Source organism: Phascolarctos cinereus, unplaced genomic scaffold, assembly GCF_003287225.1.
Source record: "Phascolarctos cinereus isolate Bilbo 61053 unplaced genomic scaffold, phaCin_HiC Scaffold_2;HRSCAF=192, whole genome shotgun sequence".
Taxonomy (NCBI): domain Eukaryota; kingdom Metazoa; phylum Chordata; class Mammalia; order Diprotodontia; family Phascolarctidae; genus Phascolarctos; species Phascolarctos cinereus.
In genome coordinates this window covers 268,961,890-268,986,922 of record NW_027555625.1, presented here as the reverse complement: position 1 = coordinate 268,986,922, position 25,033 = coordinate 268,961,890, and the positions used below count along the sequence as shown (strand labels likewise).

Sequence of the window (25,033 nt, the reverse complement as noted above, 5' to 3'; positions counted from 1 at the left end):
GGGATAAGAGAAATTGGTGATGGGGGTGAAGGGGATGATAAAAGAGAGAACAAATTAAGGGAGGCACTGGTTAGGAGCAAAGTAGGCTTTTGAGGAGGAATAGGATAAAAAGAGAGAGAAGAACATGAAACAAAAGAAATTGGGATGGAGAGAAATACACAGTAATCATAACTGTGAATGTGAATTGAATGTGTTTACCCATCAAATGGAAGCAGGTGGCAGAATGGATTAGAAACCAGAGTCAACAATATGTTGTTTACAGAAGACACATTGAAACAGAATGACGCACACAGTTAAAGAGCTGGAGCAGAATCTAATAGGCTTCAGCTAAACCAAAAAAGAAAAAAAAAAGGCAGGGGTAGCAATCATGATTTCAGACAAAACAAAATCAAAAATAGGCCTAATTAAAAAGGATAATCAAGAAAACTACATTTTGCTAACAGGTGCCATAGACGATGAAGTAACATCAAAAATGTTTATAGCAAGTTTCTCTGATAAAGGTTTCATTTCTCAAATATATACTGAGTATAGAACTGAGTCAAATTAATAAAAGATAAGAGCCATTCCCCAATTGATAAATGGTCAAAGGATATAAACAGGCAGTTTTCAGAAGAAAAAAAACCCCAAAGCTGTTTGTAATCATATGAAAAAAATGCTCTAAATCACTATTGATTAGGGAAAGGCAAATTAAAGCAACTTTGATGTAACACTTCACACCTATCAGAAATGACAATTCTAGAGGGGATAAGGGAAAAATAGGTACACTAATTGCTGGTGGAGTAGTGAACTGGTCCAGCCATTCTGGAGAACAATTTGGGACTATGCCCAAAGAGCTATCAGACTGCACATACCCTTTGACCCAGCAGTTCTACTACTATCTGTATCCCGAAGAGATAAAATGAAAAGGACCCATATGTACAAAACTATTTATAGCAGCTTTTTATTGTGGCAAAGAATTGGAAATCAAGGGGATGTTCATCATTTAGGGAATGGGTAAACAAGTTGTGGCATATGATTGTGGTGGAGTATTATTGTGCTGTGGGATATGACAAGGGGGAATGATTTCAGAAAGACATAATAAGAACTATATAAACTGATACAAAGTAAAGTGACAAAAACCTGGAGATCATTATGCACAGTAACAACATTTTAATGATGATCAACTGTGAAAGACTTGACTGTTCTGATCAATACAATGATCCAAGACAGTTTCAAAAGACTCATGATGAAAAAATGCTGTCCACTTCCAGAGAGAGAACTGATGAACTCTGCATGCAAATTGAAGCATGATTTTCTCATTTTATTTTTCTTGCCTTTTTTTGAAATATAGCTAATTATGGAAATATTTTTGTGTGATTTGACATGTGTAATTGATATCACATTCTTGTCTGCTAAGTGAGTGGGGGAAGGATGGAAGGGAGGGAGAGAATTTTGAACTCATAATTTAAAAAGAAAAAAATATTCAAAATAAGTAATAGGGACAGTTAGGTGGTACAGTGTATAGAGCATTGGCCCTGGAATCAGGAGGACCTGAGTTCAAATTTGGCCTCAGACTCATAATACTTACTAGCTGTGTGACTCTGGGCAAGTCACTTAACCCCAATTGCCTCACCAAATAATAATAATAATAATAATAATAATAATAATAATAATAATAATAAATTAGAAATTTTTTTAAATAAAAATTTTTAACAAGAAGACTGGAAGGGGTCAGCTAGGTGGCTCAGTGGATAAACTACCAGCCCTGGAGTCAGGAGGACCTGAGGTCAAGTCTGGCTAGCTGTGTGACCCTGGGTAAGTCATTTCCTCCAAAAAAAGAAGACTGGAAAAGTGTGGTGGGAGAGGAAGAATATATTAAGAAGGGCTTTGAATGCCAAACAGGATTTTGTTAGGGAAAAAAAGAGAGAGAGAGCGCACAGTATTTTTATAGCACCTACATAGAGGCATTCTCTAAATGTTACTTTCTCTTTTTCAGAGAGGTCACCCGTTCTCTGAAAGATTTTTCTTCCAGCAAAAGAATGAACACAGGCGAAAAGGTGAACCTATCAATGATGCTCAAATGTAATTTAAATTAATCTTCAATTTCCCTTTATTATAGATGGGTAAGAAAAGAGAGATGATACAGAGGCACAGAATTAGGAAAATGGGGGTGAGAATTTCATCATGTTAGGTCAGATATTTTGTTTATCACTAATTTTACTAATTTCTGAATTTAAGTTCTAGACTGACCACTCAATCTGTGACTAAGCTTAATTTTGTTTTCATTGCCATGTAATCCAGTATTTGTTGCCTTGAATCATTCTGGGGAAAACAAAGAGAAGCTGTATTGTCCTTGCCAAGACAAGAAATGAAAAATTTTAATTCTCATGGTGTTGAGCCTTCTTACCACTTTTTAGCTGGTGATTATATCATTGGACAAACCTATTGAACTCATGAGAGTATCCGTTTCTATAGAGGATTGCATGGGTTATGAATGTGTGAGAGTGGGACTAAGCTTTCATGCAAGCATTGATTAGTAATAAATAATAGTAAATATTTGTTGAATTATTGAATTGAATGATCCAATTAGGAAGTATCTCATACATTGAAACATAAACTTTGTATTCCCTAAATCACAGATAATATTTCTTATTGGTACCAAATGTTTCTGGACTTTAGAGTCCCCTGAACCCCTTCCCAAAGATGATTACAATATTTACATAATTTTTAAGCTAAAAAATAGAACTCTCATAGAGTCATGCCTTTAGTTGACTACTTCTTCAAATTAAAAAATTTATGTTAAGTTTCACAGAATCACAAAATTTGAAAATAGGAAAGGACCTCATCAGCTACTATCATAGAAAACTGTTTTACAGAAACAGTATATAAATAATAGACAAAACATTATGGTTTTGTTTCCTTCCAGACCACTATGAGGGACCTGTCACAGATGTTGAAGAAGATGCCCCAATACCAGAAAGAACTTAGCAAGGTATGATAATCCAAAAGCCCCAGAGTAGAACTATTTTCCTTAATAAACCACATTACTCTAATTTTCTGTTAGAAGTGCTTAGAAATGATGGTTTTCAGGGCTTTTCTAGTAAGAAATTATTTAGGGTAGAGGCAGAGGTACATAAAAACAACCTGCGGTATCATAAAGTGGTTCATAAAGCAGTTGTTGGTGATGTTGTATTGTCCCGTGCCCCTTTCTTTTTTCGTTTCTCCTCTTTTTCTTTTTTCCTTTTTCTCTCTTACAGTATGTAATAGAACTGCCAGTGTCAGTTAATGGTACCTGCAGGCATTACTTTGCCCCACCATGGTGTTAATATAGCCAAAAAATTTGATATTTCTTTGGTAGGGAGAATTCAGAGAAAGAGTTAGATGATATCTATTTAATTTATTAATAAGTGTCGCCTCTGAATAAATATAGTTTCTGTGATTTTCCTTCCTATTGCTTATTGTAGTTGTAACATACTCATATTCAGGTCTTAGCTTTCAGTTAGCATTTTGATGATTCTGTCTGCTTCTATAAGTTACGTTAGAAGATAAAACATGACATTTTTCTTTTGAAGTGGGACACAAATTTCCTATTGAGAAATTCTATTTCCCTGTTTTCTCTAGTCCAAGTATTTGAAGTCTTAGGATGTTTATAGTAGTCATTTACTTACATAGCATTGTTCATAGTGTTGTATTCTTCTTTAAAGTATTCAACTCATCTGCACCTTGCTGAGGATTGTATGAAGCACTACCAAGGCACTGTGGATAAACTCTGCCGAGTTGAGCAGGTAGGCCTTTTTTAGCCTCTCGTAAATCCTTTATCCTATGCATTCATCCAGATGGGTCTTAACTTCTGACCTTCAACATTCTACAGAATCATGGGAAATAGACTAGATGGTATAGTCTCTACTCCCTGGACCCAGTACAGTTCCATTCTCAGTGGTAGGACTTGAATTGGATTGAAATGCTGTGCTGTGCTGTTTGGATATTGCATGTTTGATTCTTTCCAAAGCCACCAAATGGCCAGATGTGTGAACGTAGCAAGCAGATTCTGAGAGTGCTAGCTGAATTTCTTTTATGCATTTGGATTTTCTTTTTCTTTCTATTGGAGACTGACCAACTGTCAGAGACTAGAAAAAAATCAGAGGGACAGAGAGAAAGTAGCCTACTAGCAAGTTAGAGGGACTGTGTGACCACTTAGACTGAGAATGAGACTTAGAGTTTAGATTTCTAATTCTGCCTCTGCCACTAATTTGATCACTATTTCTAATTTCTTTTCTTCTTACAAAAAATTGGAATAACTGTATTGACCCATCTCTCAGCATGAATTACATGGAATAACTAATTATATGTCATATAAATAGGACATTATTAAGTTAACACCTACCTAACTAAATGTCCTCTCAATTTCCAAGGAATGGAATAACTAATCATATACTGTATAAATATAACATTATTAAATAATACCTACCTAACCTAAATGCACTCTTGATTTCCATGGAGAGATTCCAGAGAAAAACAAGATCGTTGAGAACATTCTAAATCCTCGTGTATATCCCTGTTTCTAGTTTCACAGATAAGAATGTGCTGCAGTTGGAATCACTTCTTGTAACATTTGCCATAATTTTCTAGGATTCAGAGAATCCCAGAATTGCATAATCCTGGAGTTGAAAAACCTCAAAAGTCATCTAGTCCAACCCTACCCAAAGAATGCATACTGTCTGTGGTCAGAGACAGGGACTATAACAGACCAGCCTCTCGGGAAATTGCTTAGACTGCCTCATGGGTGAAAGAAACAGACAGACTTTGAGGCAATTCAAAAGTACATAAGATCTTTCAATCGGTCACCCACTCAGTAAGCCTTGTCAAGTACCTACTATATTCCAGGCACTGTGCTAGGTACCAGGGATACAAAGACAAAAATAAAACAGACCCTATCCTCAAGGAGCTTATGTTTTATCAGGTGAGACAATGCATACATAAATAAGTATATACAGAATAAATACAAGGTACATTTTGGAAGGGGTGGGTCCTGACAGCTGGGGGATCAAGAAAAGATCCATGTAGAAGGTGTAAGAATCAGAGATGAGGTGGAGGTGTATGCTGGTATGGGGTGGGGGGTGGGGGGGACAGTTTTCAAGTTAGTCTGTTATCTTGGGACACACAAAACATTGTTTCCAAAAGAACTTGACTGCAAAGAAAAAAGTTGAAGATTCAGTAAAGACTAGAGGCGTAGAAGCGGCACCTAAAACTTCCCAAAAAAGCAATGTCGTTCCAACATGAAGTCAAGCAATGTTTGAGTTAACAGGAGTGGGCACACCAAGACAGGTATGGCAGCCTCACACCAGCAAATTCCCCAGCCACTCATGTAAAAAAGTATATCACTTTGTGCACAAAATCTCTGTGGTTTATGTGCCCTTTCTGGAAAGGGAGTTTTGTGAGGAAGCCCAACTAAGATTGATGGAGCTGCTGCATAAATGTCCTGGAACTCAGCAGAAAGGATGGAAGGCTTTGGTAAAAATTAACTTAGCGGATAATTTTTGTCTTCTTAGTGGAAAGTAACATTTGTTCTTTTTTTGTGAGATTTCGCAAACCCTCCCTAATTCCATGGAAAAGATTGTTTTGTTAGAGTGTGATATTGTAAGATTAGTCATGGTTGCTTAAACTATACATCTCAACCACAAAATTTATATCTTTCTGAGGCTCTGTTATTGGAGTGTTCAAGCTATGACTGAGAAAGACACCTTTAAAGTATATGTTTTCTGTAGGACCTGGCAATGGGCACTGATGCTGAAGGGGAAAAGATCAAGGACCCCATGAGAGCTATTGTTCCTATTCTGTTGGATGCAAATGTCAGTACTTATGACAAGATCCGAATCATTCTTCTCTACATCTTCTTGAAAAATGGTAGGAGCTGGGAGAAGGGTAACAGACAGTTTCTAGGAAAAATGGAGAAAAGAGAGTGGGACCACTAGGGCATGGGGAAGCAAAGAGGGGAGAAAATAGTTCAGTAGCTATGGAAGAGAAAAGGAAAATAGCAAGAAATAGCCAGTTTTTGCCTTTTAAAAAACATATCATATGGTTCCTCCTATTGGCTTTAATTTTTACTTACAACCATTTTTATTTCCTATTCTCCCCACGGGCAGTTTGTGAGAATAAAATGATTGATCATTTTAAAAACCTTAGAAGTAAAAAGGTCTCCTTTTTTAAAAGTGTTTGGTTCTTCTCTTCTAAATCGGTGTGGTTGTTCTCATGGGCTTGGGTTTGGATCTTACTGATGTTTTAGGCATCACTGAAGAAAATCTGAACAAACTGATTCAGCATGCACAGATTCCCCCAGAGGACAGTGAGATCATCACCAACATGGCTCACTTGGGAGTGCCCATCATTACAGATGTAAGTTTCCTACCTCTCAACTTCTTAGGGATTGATTTCCCATACTGAGAGCGGCAGTGGTGAAGTTTTGTGTCGTTGCTCACTTTGGGGAAGGGCGAAGGGTTGCTTGGGCTCGGCAGCATCTGAAATTATGAAACTAGAAAATTATAATCGAGGAATTTTACTGATGTTGATCCTGATATTATTTCTCACCCTCTGAACTGTTGAAAATCCTTAACAGTAGCCTTAAGAGCATCTCCACAAGGAAGTCAGGGTTTCGTAATGCACTTTATGGGATTGTATTCAGGTAACCATTGGATCTCAAGGAACCTTGAAGAACATTTTAAAAGAAACTCCCCTATGAACTTAGCTTGTCAGACTTGGCTACAATACATTTATAGGTATTTACCTACCTCTGTTCACAGACTAGCTCAGTTTGCTAGAGCACAGTATAAAAGGTCAGTTAACTATATAAACAAAAATTTGATCCCACATTCAGACTGCCCCCATCCTTGTCTCACTCCATGACAAATGGTATCTATTTTCAAGACAGTTGACCAGGTAAGGCTGGCCCGTGACAATCCAACCGCAGCAGTGGAAAAAACAAGTAAAAATATGGGTCCTATTGTTGATGAGTCAGTAGTGTCATCTTTGTAGTAATGGACAATGTATTATTATTGGTTATTTGCCTGTTTTTTTATAAGAATTTACAAAGTGGGGGGCAGCTAGGTGGCGCAGTGGATAGAGCACTGGCCCTGAAGTCAGGAGGACCTGAATTCAAATCCAGCCTCAGACCAAACACTTGATGCTTACTAGCTGTGTGACCCTGGGCAAGTCACTTAATCCTAATTGTCTTAAAAAAAAAAGAATTTACAAAGTGATTTAGGTGTTTGACCTGTATTTCTTATTGATCAAAGCTCTGAAGAGATGACGGATGGCCATGGGTCACCTTAGGCTCAATAGCACCTGGGTGATTAGATTAGAACATCAGAGTTAAATTCCCTACAGGTTTCCAAGAGGGATACATTTGGAGCAATTGCCACTTGACAGTTCTGCGTTGGAAGCTGATCCCTTTTAAATCATTTGTTACATTCATTCTGTAGAAGTCACTCACTGATAACAGCTAGCAAAAAGTGATCACCCTGGTCTTTGGTTCAAAACCAAAAACACTATAGCTTTCTCCGAGTTCTGTAAACTGATGGAGTCCTATGTGATTCAGTTCAAAAGTGGGCCTCTGACTAAGAAACTAATATTTTGTTTTCAGTCCACTTTGCGTCGCAGAAGCAAGCCAGAGCGGAAGGAACGCATCAGTGAGCAGACCTACCAGCTCTCACGATGGACTCCAGTTATTAAAGACATTATGGAGGTCAGTGGTGGGCTGCATGGTTCATGACTTTTCTGTTGGTAGTTCAGTTTTCTTTCCTTGCTTAATAGTTGGCACAAAGTTACCCAATGACCATGAAATCTTTTTCATGATGATTTGAATCCAAGGACACATGAACCTCTCATCTGTGTAGTAGCCAAAATGCTTGTATGTTTGTTCAAGATTTCTTTATCCGTTAGATTGTTTTTGTGAACTTGCTTATGTTGTTTATGTAAACATTCTTTCAAATCACAGAGGCCCAAATAATGACATTTTCAAAAAACAAAAAATCCTAAGTACATTCCCAAGATCAGAAAAACAATAATAAAAGGGAAGTATGGAGTGAGAGATGTTTTATTTGTGCTTTGTTAACTGATAGCTTTCATTCAACAGACTTGTAAGTACCTATATGTGCAAGGAACTGTTCTAGGCATGAGAATTCAAAGATGAAAAAAAATACAGTTCCTGACCCTTATAGTTTTCTGGAAGGAATCCTACATATACATGAGTAAATATGATACAAAGTATAATTTGATTAAGTGTTCTCAAAAAATTCGAGGCAAGAGAGATTACTTTTACCTGGAGAGATGAGGGTGGAGGTAAGGAAAAGCCTCATTTAGAAAATGTCTGATAAGCTAGGTAAGTCTGTGAAGGAAGAGAAGGATTTTAACAATTAGAGATGAAGTAAGAATGCCTTCCTAAGAATGGTCTGCACAAGAGCAGAGAGGTCAGTGAAGGCATTGCCCTAGTAGTCAAGAAATCCTTCAGAGAATACAAGAGGAATCCTAAGTGTTAGAGCTGGGAAGGGACTTGAGATTTCTTTAGTTATATATTTAAAGAATCTCAGGCCCAGAGAGGTGAGAAGTGAAGCAACTTGATCAGGGTCTTACAGAAAAAGATAAGTTATCAGAGTCAGGACTGCATGGCCCAGGGGTTCCTAAAAATAGTACAAGCATTTGGAGAATGAACTTGCTCCAATCAATCTCATTTCACAATAACATAATTAATATTTTATAACCAAACCCCACTCTAAAAAGACTCAGAAAAAACTGCGGTAACATCATTTGGGCTGCTGCCATTTATAATGTCGCTCCTGCAAAGCTAACTGCCCTCAAAATGTTGTTTCTCCTGACCAGTTAATGCTGTCAGGTGGGATATGTCTGTAATAATAATTATTTCCATTTTTGTAGCATTTAAAATTTTACAAAGTGATTTCCTCATAGCATCCCCTTGAGTTAGGCATATAGCATGAGTATTATGATCCATACATTTTAGGTCAGAAAATTGTGGATGTGCTCATGTGTTGTATTCTCCATTAGAATCTGAGCTTCTTCAGGGCCTCAGTCATTTCATTTTTGTCCTTATATCCCAAGTGCCTAGGACAGTGTCCTGGATTGAGGAGGTATTTAATATAAATATTTATTGAAATGAATTAAATCTGGTGAGCCACTCTGCTTATTAAAAAAAAAATCCTAACCCTAAAAGTAGAAGCAGTTCATGTGAATGTTAAGTTGTATTTTGTGGCACACATGTGCCCTGCCCATCTTTTTGTCTCTGCTGTTTTAATTCTATTTTCAAATCTCAAAAATATTGAGGCATCTTAGATAGGGAAAAATAGGAAAAGTGATACTTTTTATTTCCACATCTGAAAGAACACATCAGTGTAGACTACGCAAGGATTGCCACAGACCTGGCCACAAGCACAAGTGCCATAAAGAGACTGTTTAATAGATGTGTGTAGATAGAGTATATATGGGCTTATATACATACTTAAAATACAAACAACCTAGGTTGAATAAACTGATTTCTCTGTCTTTTCTCTTTCTAGGACACTATTGATGATAAACTTGATACCAAGCACTACCCCTATATCTCCACCCGTTCATCAGCTTCTTTCAGTACCACTGCTGTCAGGTATGTAAAAACACCTGAAGGAAGAAGTTGGGGGGGGAAATGTCCATTCCTAGTGAGATTTCATCTGTAGAGTCATTCTGTTGTTAAGATATGAAAAGTGAAACATTGTCGTCTGCTTGGAGTCCTTTTCCCATGATTTTTTTCTTGGAACACATAACGTTTATGAAAATGTAGATGAACTAAAGGCATTAGACTTGGGGAGTCATTGGGAGGTGGTAGAGTTTTCAAAAAAAAAAAACCCACACACCAATAAAACATTTCCCAAAATTTAATAAATTTATGTGTGTATATGTAGGGGGGAAGGATAGGCATGTGACATAGAGTTAACATGGTATATAGTGGGTAGAGATCTGGCTTTGAAGCCTGATAGACCTGGGTTCAAGTCCTACTTCTGATACCTACTGGCTCTGTGTCTTTGCATAAGTTAATCTCAGTGCTTAGGCCACTCTCTTAAGACTAGATATTGTAGAGAGGGTGCCACCCTTCCTGGGTAGAGAGTGTCCTTTTCAGGGAGTTCTCTGTATGAAATCATGGATCCATTCCTTATCCTTATTCTTTTTAAGCTTGTGTCATAGTTACCTCCATTCACTAGCTGGTGTTTAGGGCTCAAATGCCTAAATAATGAGGGACCCATTACTTATGTTCTTGTGACTCTTCAGAGCAGTGTGTATGTTCTACTTTTCTGTGACCCTTTCTGTGAATGTTTTTTCAGTAATTCTTATATTTCCCATTTTCATTTATTCATACATTCAGGATTCTATTTTTATTTTGTTCTAGAGTCTAGACAAATAGATTTAGTGTTTATTACAACTCTGTAATGTCTTGTAACCACATGACATTTCTAGGCTTTCTTTTCTCTGTTGACTTATCTATTTAGTCTCTTTTGCCTTTTAATTCTTATGTCCCAAAAGCATGTTTACTTTTCTTGAGAAAAGGCAGTAGACCCTGGATGGCCTTGTAGCAGCTATGTTTCTTCATTTTTTTCCTGTTATTATGGTAGCTTCAGTTATTCAAGAGAAGAATCAAGGGGCAGCTAGGTGGCGCAATGGATAGAGTGCTGACCTTGAAGTCAGGAGGACCTGAGTTCAAATTTGGCCTCAGACTTGGCACTTACTAGCTGTGTGACCCTGGGCAAATCACTTAACCCCAACTGCCACACCAAAAAGCAAAAAAAAAAAAAGAAGAAGAAGAATCAAGATGGGTAGACAACCTGTGTCACTGATACTACGGTGTGGCTAGTCCTTGACACCTTGTTAGTAGTACCTTATCACTTCCCATCATATATACCTCCTTTTTTCTATCTTTGTCTCCTTTTCTTTTGTCTTTACTTTCTTCACTTCTCTCCTTTCCTCTCTACTATTTTTTTTCCCATTCTCTGTCAGCACCTTGGGCCTTCTTATGGTCCTCAAAGCATTGCTTGGCCTTTCTGTCACTGTTTGACTTTAAAAAGATTTCCAACTTCTGTATCAGCCAATCCTGGATTAGAATATAAGACCCCAAACAGTACTGTGACTAGATTAGACTGATTACTACCAAAAACCACAATAGTGTGACAAGAAGAGGGCAGGCTAGCAGTAGAGAAAGTGACTCAGATATCTATAGCCCTCTAGGACACTGATGAAAGAATGATGGAAAAAATAACCATTGCTTTTATATGCTCAAAGATGTCCAGGCCAGCAGCATGTAGAGTTATAAAAATCAATTTGACATCAAAACCTTTCAATGCATCTGTTCCTTCTGCTGGGGCATAAGTAAGGTTTTGTTGAATACAGTTCTGTATAAGGGATAATGGCAGCTCAACTCCTGGGAGATCATGTTATTCTTTTTTTTTTTTTTGGTGAGGAGATCAGGGTTAAGTGACTTGCCCAAGGTCGCACAGCTAGTAAGTGTTAAGTGTCTGAGGCTGGATTTGAACTCAGGTCCTCCTGACTCCAAGGCCAGAGCTCTATTCACTGTGCCACCTAGCTGCCCCTGGTCATGTTAATTCTTAAAATATATAATCATGAGATACATATGTGACTTAATTATTTTCTCTTATTATTCTGTCTCCTTCAGTCACTGTGTATATATGTGTATGCATACAGGTACATACACACACACACACACACACACACACACACACACACACACACATGCACCCATCTCTTCTTTCTTATCTAGTGCCCGTTATGGACATTGGCATAAGAACAAGGCTCCTGGTGAGTACAGAACTGGTCCTCGCCTCATCATTTTCATCCTTGGGGGTGTGAGCTTGAACGAGATGCGATGTGCTTATGAAGTGACACAAGCCAATGGAAAGTGGGAGGTGCTAATAGGTGAGTAAGGGTAGCATTTTCCATCGGGAAGGGGGCATTTCCACAGCAATCTCTGACACCATCCTATGCTTTTGTGTTTCACTCAGCCTCTCCTTCCCCAATCACCTTGCAAAATCTAATTTCCATAAGACAGTACAGGAAATACAGTTTGGAGAAGGGTGCATGTAATATCTATTATTTTTCCTCATTACCCTTCAATAAGGGGAAACATCTTACAATATGCAAGCAGTTGTTAAAGATGGGATGTGAAGCATTATTGCTTGACTTCCGGGGGTTTCCCTTTGGCTACATCAATATAAATTAATATGAAGTATAACAAGCCTCTTCCTGTGACTTCAGTTTCCATATCTATTGTAGAGAAACATGAGACTGGATTCTTCGCCACTGTCTCCCAGCTGTGCTCACTGGCCCTGCCTCCTGCTGGTTTTTCCAAAATCAGAGGGAAAAGAAGTTCTTTGCCAAAGGGAAAAACTGATTTTTCTTCCCTCAGACTTTCAGGAGCTCTTGTAACCTCTCAGAACTGCTCACCTATAGAACAATAAATTAGGAAAACTCATTTTCTTACCAAAATGAAATGGAACTTGCTCTGGGGTACCTTTCAGTAGCAGTCTATTCCACCAACATATACTCCACCTAAACTACTTCTTCCTTTCCCCTGAGGCCATTCAGCCTATGGCTGAGCACCTTTCATTGCAGTGAAGCTTCAGGCTTCTAAGTATGTTAGAGACAGGAATACCTGTCACACTGGAAGAGGAATTGTATTCAAATTACTATCCCATTCAGAAGAGTTTCCTTACTGTCCATTCATATATGACCTTCCAGGGCAGTTATTGGATTAAGATAAGCACTGACCTAAATTAGTACGTTTATCTTTCCCAGTATTTTTACTTCTCCTGTAACTAGTGGTAATTCTGATAGTCACATTCATGTGAACAGTATTTAACTAAAATAGGAGAGATATATATGTTACGTTCCTATACCAGGATAATTGATTTCAAGTGTTAGCCAGAGACCACTAGAGCAAGGTCGGTTCACTAGTAAGTTGTCGCTTTGGGGTCTGATAAAACTGATATTAGTTATCTCTAAGGGTGCCTTGTGCTACATATTAGAAAAACTCAGCTGCTTGGTAGTCTTTGAAAATAAACCATATACCTCCCTGTCCTTTCTCCTAATCCTTCTAAAGCTTCATTTGTCTGATCGGCCATTTCTCATTGAAGTTTGCTTTTAGATTGTGTAAATGTCATCATTGATATGTAGTATCTAGTAATAACATGCTCTTGATTCTGTTGTATAATTGTTGCATGAGTGTCCTTTGAAAGTAACCCAAATAATGTTTTTTTGGACAGAAGCTGTTTACTGCTGGGCCTTTGTATTAAATCTTCCTCCTTGCAGAAGAGTCATACTTGAAGTATTCAGTTGGGAGTTGGGAGCTTGGGTTAACCAAACAAATTTCTGAGGAGGCCTAGCACGGACAGTGGAAGGTCCTCTGTATGAGCTCACCTGATAATGCATGCTATATCATTTTCTTAGGTATTCTTAGCATCTTTGTGTGTGTCTTGCTTTCTTCACACATCATCAGCTGCATAAAATGTAGGCCTAAGTTGGCATGTTCCTGTAACATACTTCTCTGTTCAAGCAGTCAGCTGGCCTCTGTTCTCCCACAGGTTCTACTCACATTCTTACTCCCACCAAATTTCTCATGGACCTGAGACACCCCGACTTCAGGGAGTCCACTAGGGTATCTTTTGAGGATCAGGCTCCAACAGTGGAGTGAGAGCCAGAAACAAAGTAAAAGCAGCTTATTAAAGAAAAGAAACTCTTCTATTCTGAAGGGTTTTCTTTGATTATTCCGTCACTCTTTTTTTTTCTTTTTCCTTTTTAGTTTATTTTTTATTTGATTTTCTTTTAACTAGAAAATGCTTGCAGTTCTTAACACCGATTGAAAATGTGTCCAGTGCTGCCTTCATGAACTCCCACTATGAAATTTTCTCTGGGCCCAATCTTGCCAACATCCTCACACCTTGTTACCTGCTGCTCAGTTTAGAAAGCTGAAGTCCACTGACTATTAATTTGAAAATTAACTGATTTGAATTCCAGTGCTCTTAGAGGGATCTGGGAGTTAGACAGCAATTGAATCATGGTGCCTTCTTAGCCTCCAAGCCAGGGGTTGGGTTTCTGGGTATTGGCCAGGCCTCTGAAGAATCCATGAAATCTTGATTGTGATATGAATGTGAGTGTAAACCTAGGTTAAGTCAGGAGGCAGTTGGACCTGTGGACCAATGGAAATAGATATTTAAGTTAATAAACATAAGACAGATTAGTACAGGGCTGGTGGGTTTGTTGGGATTAAAAAGAATAAACAGTAGAACCCAGATAAATGATAGAGCTGACTTATGTAAATGTTATTTTCTTGTGATGAGCACTTATCAAAAGGGATCATTTCTAAGAGCCTATGACTTGCAGTTACAGCCACTGTGTACTTTGGTGATACTGAGTAGTGAATGGAGTGGTTTCTAATTTTGTAGTGTTCTTCTAGGAAAGGAGTATTTTTCCAATCATTTAATTTTTCTACATTTATTCCATTTTCTTTTTCTGCCCTATAAAAACTTTTCAATAGCCTTCGGTGATTTAAAGATCTTATGATCAGTTTTCCCTTGGCTATGTGTAGTTATGAAAAGTATTCCCATCCTCCCCCATAATCCTAGATGCACGATTAGTTCTCAGTTATTTAGAAATATATTATTGATTTGGTAGGTAATCCAGATTCCTTGCTTTTTTCCTTTTCCTTCACTTATTCACTGGAATATGGAAGGGGACATATTTGAAACTCATTTATCGTGTTGCTTAGTAGTAGTTGTAATAAAATATTTGGATTGGGAGGAGACTGGTTATTTTTTCTGTGTTTGAAATTCTGCTTTCCCACTTTCAATTAGCAGGAATAATTGAATGTTGAATAGAACTTTGTTTCCCAAATCCTAACGGATGAAAGAAATTGTGTAGCAGCCGTGGTTTAAGGTAGAGTCAGTGTGCAAAGGTTTAGATTGCTTTTCTGACAGTTTGATTTGAGCTAACTCATTAAATACCATTAAGCCTCTCTCCCACCTCCGGCTTCCCAGATTGAAGTTGCCCCCAACACTAATCCCCCCGAACACTAAATGAAGAATTATATTTTTAAACCTATCTTAGACTGCTCAGTCAGTCAGTAAACATTTATTAAGTACCTCCTATGTGCCAGGCGGTATGCTAAGCAGTTGGAAAACAAAGAAAGCCAAAAGATAATCCCTGCTCTTAAGAAGTGCACGGTCTAACGGGGGAGACAACATGCAAATAACTATGTAAGTAAGGTAGATGCAGGATAAATTGGAAATAACTAACAGAGGAAAGGCACTGGATTTAAGGGGGATAGGAAAAGGCTTCTTGTAGAAAATGGGATTTTACCTAGGACCTGAAGGAATCCAGGGAAGCCAGGAGGCAGAGATGAGGAGGGAGAGCATTCCAGGCCTGGGGGCTGGCCAGAGAGGACATCCAGAGTAGAGTGATGGATCTCGTTCACGGACCCACAGGGAGGCCAGTGTCACTGGATCACAGATTATGTGGGGGGGATGTAAAACATAAGAAGACTGGAAATGTTGTCGGGAAGGGCAGGTTATGAAGGGCTTTGAATGCCAAATAAAGGATTTTATATTTGACCCTGGAGATGATAAGGAACCAGTGAAGTTTATTGATAAGAGAGAGGAAGGTGCCCTGGTCAGACATCAGTTTTAGAAAGATTATTTTAACCGTTGAATGGAGGCTGGATTGGAGTGGGAGGAGATAATCCAGGCTTGAGGTAATGAAGGCTGCACTAGAGTAGTGGCAGTGTCACTAGAGATAAGGAGGTGCTTATTCAGGAGATGTTGCAAAGGTGAAATCAACAGGCCTTGCCAGGAGCTTGGAAATGGGAGGGGGAAGGTGAGAGAATGTGTTTAAAGAGTGGAATTAAACTGAAGAATGCTAAAACAGTGATTCCATATTGTTGTTCTCAGTCATTTCAGACATGTTCCCATTTTGGGTTTTTTTTGGCGAAGATACTGAAGTGGTTTATCATTTCCTTCTCCAGCTCATTCTGCAGATGAGGAAACTGAGGCAAACAGAGTTAAATGACTTGCCCAGGATCACATAGCTAATAAGTGTCTGAGGCCAAATTTGAATTCACAAAGACTCACAAAGTCTTCCTGACTCTAGGCCTGGCACTCTATTCAGTGCACCACCTTACTGCCCCATAGTATTTCTTAAAGATTAAAAATTCTTCCTTTGTTCTCTAGCCACATGAAAAATCCAGTTACATGAAATTGTTCTTCTCTCACATTGCCTTCCTTCCAGTGGGGGCCGAGGATCTAGCTCTGATTTTTGTGACGTTGGGCTAGTTGTCTCACTTCTCTGGGCCTTCATGTCTTCATTGTGAGATGATGCGGTGGAAGTCAGTGACCTCCAAGACCCATCCCAACTCTCAATCTGTCCTTTGTGGCTGTGGAGATTAGTCTGTCATGGCTGGAATATAGCATGTAGGAAGCTAAGTAGCTTTAGTAAACCATAACACAACCCCCACCCCTGGGATAGGGAGCGCAGAGTGGTGCTCTGGGAGTCAGGAAATTTGGAGGTTCTGCTTGTTTATGCTGCTGACTTAGAATGCCTTCTTAGGCAAGGCAGTTTACCTCTGGGCCTTAACATCCTTTGTCTGTACAATGAAGGGGCCAGGCTAAATGACCTCTAAAGTGCTTTCCCAGCTCTAATCCCTTTAAGCCCTAACAGGCTGTAATTCAGTGTCCAACTAAAATAGAAAATAAGGCCACTGCCTTCCAAGAGGATCTCTGTGGGATTCGTATTGACTTAGAAAACCACATATTAACATTATCTTTGTTCTGTTGTATTTTTATTTATTTTCTCAAATATATCCCAGTTATATTGTAATCTAATTCAGATGTCACTTAGGAGTCTTGTGGTCCAAGGGCCCTGGTGTTTGACTTCTCTGCTGTCATTCACTTTCCTTTCATTCATTCATGTAGTTACATAGGACTTGGCACTTGCCATAAAATTCCACTTAACATTTATCACTTTTCAGTGAAAATGGTTATACTCTAGCTAAATCACATTAGAAGAGTAGTGTGAGCATGTTTATCTTTTCTATGCCTCTAGGCTGTTCAAAAGTGGGATGATTCTTGAGATAAAAAGGTTCAGCTTCCAGTTCTTATCATTCTATACTCAGTTGTCCTGACAAAGTTTGGAGGGACTCTGAGACCACAGACGGTGTGGAGATAGGTTATTATGATCCTGAAAAACAGGGATGGTTATGTTATTATGGGTTGATTGGTCACTAAGTGTCTTAATTCTCTTTCCTCCGGTAGGCTTGAAAATGGGAGCAATTATTTTAAGTCTAGTTTATAGAAGTACTTTGATGAGTTCTTAATCAGGGATATATAGTATGCAGATGGCAAGTAGGTGGATAGCATTTGCTGCAAGTTGTATTTTAAGATTTTGGGGGTGGTGAGTGTTGGAAAGAAGCTGCTCTTTATAGCTATGGTGAACAATTTGTAGGATTTAAGAAATTCTTATTATCAAAGCTTCCAAATTTTTGAGAACTGAATTTTGGAAATTGGGCACAAGAAGTGAAAATTCAGTGACTCTCATAGTGATTTATTATGGATTGTTTTGGGACAGAATTTTCTGTTTTAGAAGGAGCCTTTCATTTGCAAAGTAGATCTTTTTTGCTAAACGGTTTATAGAGATTTATAACTGCCACCAGAGCACATGAGAAAATTTTGTATTCTTTGCTTCTAAAACGATTTTGGGGATTGTATGTATTTTTAGGAATATTCAGAGAGAAAGCATATTGCCATGAACTTTTTTTTAAAAGTTAATTGGAGTTAAGTGACTTGCCCAGGGTCACACATCTAGTAAATGTCTGCGGCAGGATTTGAACTGAGGTCCTCCTGACCTCAGGGCTGATGCTCTATATACGGTGCCTAGCTGCCCCAGTGCCCTGAACTTCTAGCACTAATTGGGTCAGGGAAAGTGGTTTTAATCTAATTTACCCCTTTCTTGTGGTTGTCCTGGTGACCAAAAATTAGACTAAAGCTTAATTTGCCTATTTTTTTCTCCTCTTAAATTTTAGTTATTAAAATTATTAGAGATAGAAAAGATAATGTTTATAATGAATGACCATGAGGCCATAATTCAGACAGACATTGTTTATAGGTTTGAGGACAAGTGTCAAGTATCTCTTGATTCTTTTCCTTGTTCTGTAGCCAGAGCTGACTTAGCCTTTTCTGTGTTAATGGTGGAGTCAGGTTGGACTTTTGAACCCATAAGTAATGGCTCAGCCTTATTTCATTTCCCCTAAACTTCTTACCAGATGATCTGACAAGCCACACAAAGATTCCATTGGATCCTGTACCCTGTGTAACTCCCATCACGAAGAGTTTAATGCCTGATGGAAAGGCGGAGGTGATCAGAGGCAAAATTAGGAGAATCAAGGGCTCTGGATAATCTCAAAACCATCCTCATTAAACTGTCAATTTGGGAAATACAGTATTTTGGGTTGGGTTTGTATGTTTTAAAAGGCATTTTGTTATAATTCTGTCTTTGGGATAAGTTGTTTAATTTTTTTCAGTGAAAGTCACAGGGGACCCTGAAATCTTAATTCAGGAGCTGCCGGTTACAAATACTTTTCCCAAGTTGGGGATGCAGATAAGCATACTACCCGGAGAGAAATGGTTGAAAAGTAGAGTTTTGTGGGCGTTGCACTTATGTCAGAAGCCCAGCATTTTTAGAACATTTAAAATCATTCAGGTTTGTTTTAGGACATAAATAGAATGAATTTGGTGGGTGTAGACCTAGTTTTTGTTTATCTCTGTCCTCATCCTACAGTCTTCAAATAATTTGAGAAAAAAGTTAACCTCAAATTAGGAAAGTGATTTCAGTGTTTGAGCTGTGGCATTGGAAATCCTAGAACTGGAGTTAAAATCTCAACTCTGCTACTTCTATAGCCTCTCCCTGGGCTTCAGTTTCCTCAGTCTATAAAAAGAAGATAATGTTTGTATGGCTTACCTCATGGGAATGTTGTGAGGATCACATAGAATGGGGAATGCAAAGTGTTTTGTAAGCCATTGTGTAAATAAGAGTTAATTACTGTATTCTGGAGAGCATTAGCCAGGTCACCTCTGAACTTTGAATTAGGGGAATTAAGGGACAAGACCATGGAGCTTGATAGTATCCTCAATTACCTAAATTCTTCAGCAAATCATTTATTTGTATAGATGTATTTAATAACTCATTTGAACAGGGGTTGATGCTGCTACCCCAGTAGGCTGCTCTGTAGCCTGTCAGCAGTTTCAGTTCTAAACGTGGACTATGAAACAAAATGGAATTGTTCATAATGTTATTGAGTAATGAGCAACTAAGCATCACCAGCAAAACCTGTTTAACTCAATCCAAACTTGGGAGTTTTAAAATGAACTACTAGGTGACTTAGATTGATTTGAATGCAGAGGAATTGGTAAAGAAGATCCAGGCGGGTTAAAGGCATTTACCTGACTTATTGTCGTACCTGAGACAGATTCCTCCTGGTTTTAGCTATCTAACTTTTATTCAGGAATAGGTAAGTCTAGGAACTCTGGCTAGGCAAAGGGCTTCACTTTTGGTCAACAACCAGCACTAGAAAAAATCTTAACTTAGGAACCCCTAGCTTCTCTATTTATGAGCAAGTAGCTATGGAGAAAACTAAGCGGAAAGATTTCCTGTTCCCTACAAATGCTACCTTTCAATTAGAAATTCCATATAGATTGTTTTTCTTCCTGCCATAAAATGCTTCCTTGATAAAATGATTATAGAATTATACACATACTCAACTTTTAAAAAAATGTACACTGACTTCATTAGACTGAGAATTGGAAGGCTCTTGTTTGAGTGAAATGAGGTCATGGCTGTTAAGTGCTTTACAAACTGTAAGAGTCAATACGGTTATTTTTAGTCTCAGATCTGCCACTAGCTCATGGTGTAACCTTGAACAAATCACTGAAACTCTGTGTCTCATTTTCCCTTTCTGTAACATAAGGATCATAATAGCTGTCCCTCCATACCTCTCAGAAATGTTAAGAGGATCACAGAGTCATTTACATGAAAGAAAGCACTTTGGAAGAAAGAGCCGTCTAAGAATATCTGGTGACATTTCTGAAGTTGATCTTTTCAGTACAGGTTATCTCAGATTTGTAGATCAGTGAATCAGCCCAGTGTCTTGAACAGAGCATTTTTTTCAGCCAGTCTTCCTTGGAAGTAGCAAGAATTGATACTGGAGAACAAGGCCTGGGGGCCTAGAATGGTGTGCCACGAGCTGGGAGAAGCTTCTATTGAGAAGGGGTTGTGCAGGTTTTCTCCTTCTCTGCCTGTTCCCATTTCCAATATGCCCTTTCTTCTACCACCCCCCTCCCTGCACCAGTCCTAGACTAGCCAGGGAGGTGGAAGCTTTCTAGTCGGAGGTACTTCTGCTCTGTCACTGTTGCAGGACAACTCTGTGAGTGGCAGACAAAGGCATAAGGACCCATGATCCTGCTAAATAACTCCTTTGCCAATTCCTGGGGGTAAATCTGGCTTCCAGTAGCTTTCTCTCCCTCCTTACACCTGTGATTGCCCTCTTTCCTTTCCCCATGTCTCTTGGGAGGCACATTTTCAAGTACGGACAGCTTTTATTTCCTTCTCTCCCACCCGGGATATCTGTTTTTGAAGCCCACTGCTGCATGCATGCAGTCCTCATGCTCCACACACCACTCTGCTGCTCGCAATCACTCCTCTTCTGTTTGGTCCATGTCCAAACCACACAATCCATGCATCTTTTTTTAACCTCACTTAGATCTCTCTCTCCTTATTAAAAAAGGCCTTCATTTTTAATTTTTTTTTTTTGCAGTAGAAGTATATATAATTCCATTAGGCTTAAATTTTTGCAAGCATTTCCAATCTCTTACAATGCGCGGTATCTTCAAGGTAAGACCTCAGGTATTGAAGCTTCCCCTCCCCTGCACACCTGAGGTCCGGCAAACAATTCCATGGTGGCACCTATTATTTAGATCCCAGCTGTCCCCCCCAGGTCCTCACACCTGTCAGCCTCTTCCCCCACCCCACCACTAGCACTCTTCCCCATGTAGTATCTGGTATTTCTTCAAAAAAAAAGTAGAGCCCTCCATTCTGGCTTCACTGTGGTATTCAAAAGAGGAATTACCTTAGAGTCACTGTTTCACCGAAGACAAAGATAACATATGTTGAGCAAGTTAATGGGAAACAAGCTTTACTCCTGGGTGTGGTCCCATGTTCTGCCTGAACTGAGGAGTTCTGTCTTTCTCCCATACAAGCCTCCCACAGATATTTTGACACTCTCCCTAACCCAAACCCCTCCACGCCTTTATATCAAGACCAGGGTGGGGGTGGGGGTGGAAAAGCTGCCTGTGCCCCTTATCTAGCAGGTCCAGGTATCTAGAATTGAAGAGCAGAAAGATGTCTGAAGGCCAGGGCCTTTTCATAGAAGACTCACTTTGTTTTTCTTTAATCTGCCTTCCCCAGGAGCCACACACATCCTCACCCCACAGAAACTGCTGGACACGCTGAAGAAACTGAATAAAACAGATGAAGAAATCACCAGTTAAAATAACCAAACCACCCCTCCAAAAAGTGAATAATCTCTATGGCTCTCGGCAGCTTCCTATGGCTGGTCTTAGATGTTACTTTGCAGTACCCGTTTTCATCTTCCATCAGTCCCCACTGCACGCCCTGGCTTTCCCTCTTTGGTCTTGTGTTTGATGAAGCCTTCTTCTTGTTTAAAACAAAGGGAAATGATACATTGTGTTTATGTAAAAGAGAGCAGAATGTGTATGCATCTAAAAAAGAGAAATTCATTTTCAAGTGATGCACGGCTAATGAGATTTTCAGACTGTGATGACTGGACACCTCCTTTCCCTCCCTCCACTACGTATGGCATTGTGACTTTATCCCTACCCCAGTGCAACATGAATGCTCTATGTGGAAACTGCTTGAAAACAGATAGGTAGAAATTTGGTTTTTAAAATTTCTTTTCTTTTTTTCCTGGAGGTGGGGGTGGATGAAGGTAGAATTGTTCCCATTCCTGTTGGGCATTTTTTTTTTCCATAGAGATTTCTGCGTTCTTGGAATATGTTAAAATGCAGATTGGTACTTTGTCTTCCCCCCACTCTCCATTCCTCATTGTCTCTTTTGATCCAGATGTACTTGAAAGTAGAGATCAGGTGACATCTGGTTGGTCTTGTGGAGAACATGACCCTCCACTTTACCCAGCACCTGATGTCTCCCAGGGGTACAGCTACAGTCCCAGGGTAGGGCTGTCCAAGGCCATATTCTGCCTAGAAGGGGAAGATGACCTTGGTGCTGCCACATCTGTCCTCTGATGCCCTGAACCACTTGCACAGTGCAGTGTAAATTGAAGGAAGGGATGTGGCTCTCATTGATACTTAATATTTACTCAAAAAGGAAAACTTTTCTTGGGATTTTAAATTTGCACGTCAGAGATCCCCAGGCTAGTTAACTGAACCAAAACCATAGTCTTATTTAAATCTTAGGAATTTAAAGTGACCTGGACTCAGATCTCCCTTATCCAGGCATACCTGCAAAAGATAAATACCTGATTCTCATTAGGGTCAACTTGATGGGAGAAAATGATAGAGAAGACTCTGGTTCCACTTCCACAAAGAATGGTCCTTGAGTCCCACTTACCTGCAGAACAGATGCATCAGATAAATTATTGATGCAGGTTCTGTCTGTAGCCCACGTGCCCAGTGAACAAAACCCCTTTGCAGAAATCTTCCGTTTCATGTACAATAATTGATTTTCCATAGTGTGAGTTCAGATGACATCATGCTTATGAGAATTTTAAAATGCAAATAAGGCCATTTTCACCTTGTATTGAACTTAACTCTAAAACAAAATAAGGCAATCGCGTCATGAGTTTGGGGGCTCTGTGGCACTTTGCATTCAGCCCTGCCGCGTGCACATTATCTGTTTCTGCCGTCATTGTCCAGTAGTGAAATGTTCTGGCAGTGGGAGTCCCCAGGTTCCCCAGGCCCAGCAGCCCCTCACCCCTTCATCCCGGCCAATTGTGTGTATATTACTTTATGTGTCTTGTGATGTTGTTGCAAGCTTGATGTATGGTAGCTTAATTGCAAGCCTTCTTCCTTTCCTTTCAGATGACTTTCTTCTCTCCCTCTTAGATGCATTATGGTGTTTTCTTATCTTCTTAAGGCATTGAAACCTTCCCTTTGCACTGAGAGAATCAACTCTTTGCCCTTTCTTCGTTTTCAGACTTGTCTCTTCCATCCCTCCTTCCCCTTTTTGAAGCTATTTTTTCCCTTTAGGGCAAAAGCTATAAACATTTGCACTGGTTTTTTTTTAAACTTTGATTGCCCTCGGTTTTGTTTTTCTTCCTTTGAAATAGCAGTGTACATGCTTTGGGATATTGTTTAGACATTGTTTTTCTTTTCTCTGTTGGTTATTTATATGAAAATAATTTATCAAAAGGAAAACTTTAAAAAAAAAGCTAGTCTGTCTTGAAACTTGTTTACCTCGAATTTACTGGAATCTCAATGTTTGAAAGTGTTGAAGCACAAACATGTATCATCTCTATATCTGTTCTTCTGTACTAAAGCACTCAAGTCTATGAAATAAATAAGCTCCTATTCATGGCGCACGGAAGTGACTCCTGGTTTTGTTTAGCTTTTGGAATGGATATGGGCAGGTTTCTTTTCTCTTGCTGCTTTGTGTGGAGGAAATTGATACACTGGGGCCTGCAGCAGCGTTCTCTTCTTCCTCTTTCAAGGTCAGACTTGTTTGCAGTACTTTCCCTTTAGAAATTGCATGTTCTCTAGGATCACTCCACAGAGTTGGTCAAAAGGCCTGCAACAGCAGCTGGGTACTTTGATGCATCCTCATTATTTCAGTTGCCTCACCTAAACCATTATGTCCATTGCACAGAATGCGTCAATCTTTGCAGACCACATGTTTTAAAGCAGGAACCTTTTAAATATTTTCGAGTTAAGATTCATGCCATAATAGTGTCTTAATAAGTTCAGATCGTTTTACATGTTAATATGGCCTACCTCTTTTTCCTGTACTCTTACACCTATGTTACCTCAAAAGTCATTCTGTCTGCTTAATGATTTGTAACAAACCCTTTTCAAAGCTGGAACCTGTATGATTTATATCCAGTTTTCCAGGCTTTTTGTGATTCAGACTTGTTCTCTTCCTTCTCAAGAGTTTGGGATGGGGTCAGTTAGGTGGCGCTGTCGATAGGGCACCAGCCCTGAAGTCAGAAGGACCTGAGTTCAAATCTGGTCTCAGACCAAACACTTGACACTTACTAGCTGTGTGACCCTGGGCAAGTCACTTAACCCCAATTGCCAAAAAAAAAAAAGTTTGGGATGGAGTTCAAAGTGGTAGTCCTAAGGAGCCTTGTTTGTACCAGTGTTTGTTGTAAAGTAGATTTCAGTATAAGGGTTTGAGGAGCCCTTTATTTATTCCCAGCTATTTTCCATAGGCCTTTATTTTTCTTTTCCTAGTTATTTTCGCCCTGGATCCCATGGTGGCATTTCCCTGATTTCTTCTGGTCTCTCTTCAGTTGTTTCATTTTTTGCCCAAAGCTCAGATATCCAGTCTCCCAAAATCCAAATAGATGTATTTAATTTATTTTTATTATTATTTATTATTTATGTATATATGTGTATGTATATTTATTATTATGTATATATGCACACACATATATACACACACATACACGTATACACACACACACACACACACACACACACACACACACACACACATATACATATATACATATATTTTGCTTTTTGGTGAGGCATTTGGGGTTAAGTGACCTGCCCAGAGTCACACAGCAAGTAGATGTATTTTAAAGAACAAAAACAAAACGTTAAACTTATAAAAATTTCCATTCTCTATTTGAGCCCAAGACTTGTTTGAGCTGGCTTTCTTTTGAATTTCCTTGGTAATAGATAATATTAGTCTCTTTTGTTTTTACAGA

General features: G+C 39.0%; 1 protein-coding gene across 5 annotated transcripts in view; it reads left to right on the top strand.

The window, feature by feature from the left end:
* Positions 1-23,688, top strand: part of STXBP1 (syntaxin binding protein 1) — a 127,221-nt gene extending 103,533 nt beyond the window's left edge. For 3 of the 5 annotated variants that reach the window (XM_020965758.2, XM_020965757.2, XM_020965755.2), the window contains 10 exons: positions 1,976-2,036; positions 2,906-2,971; positions 3,684-3,764; positions 5,745-5,883; positions 6,263-6,372; positions 7,616-7,717; positions 9,543-9,628; positions 11,789-11,943; positions 13,608-13,731; positions 21,532-21,621. In XM_020965758.2, coding sequence (XP_020821417.1) covers positions 1,976-2,036; positions 2,906-2,971; positions 3,684-3,764; positions 5,745-5,883; positions 6,263-6,372; positions 7,616-7,717; positions 9,543-9,628; positions 11,789-11,943; positions 13,608-13,717 — 910 coding nt within the window. In that variant the 3' untranslated portion in view covers positions 13,718-13,731; positions 21,532-21,621. Of the gene's footprint in view, positions 1-1,975; positions 2,037-2,905; positions 2,972-3,683; positions 3,765-5,744; positions 5,884-6,262; positions 6,373-7,615; positions 7,718-9,542; positions 9,629-11,788; positions 11,944-13,607; positions 13,732-21,531 lie in introns of all 5 variants that reach the window. The other 2 variants (XM_020965756.2, XM_020965760.2) reach the window with 2 other exon arrangements.
* The last annotated feature ends 1,345 nt before the right edge of the window (positions 23,689-25,033 follow it).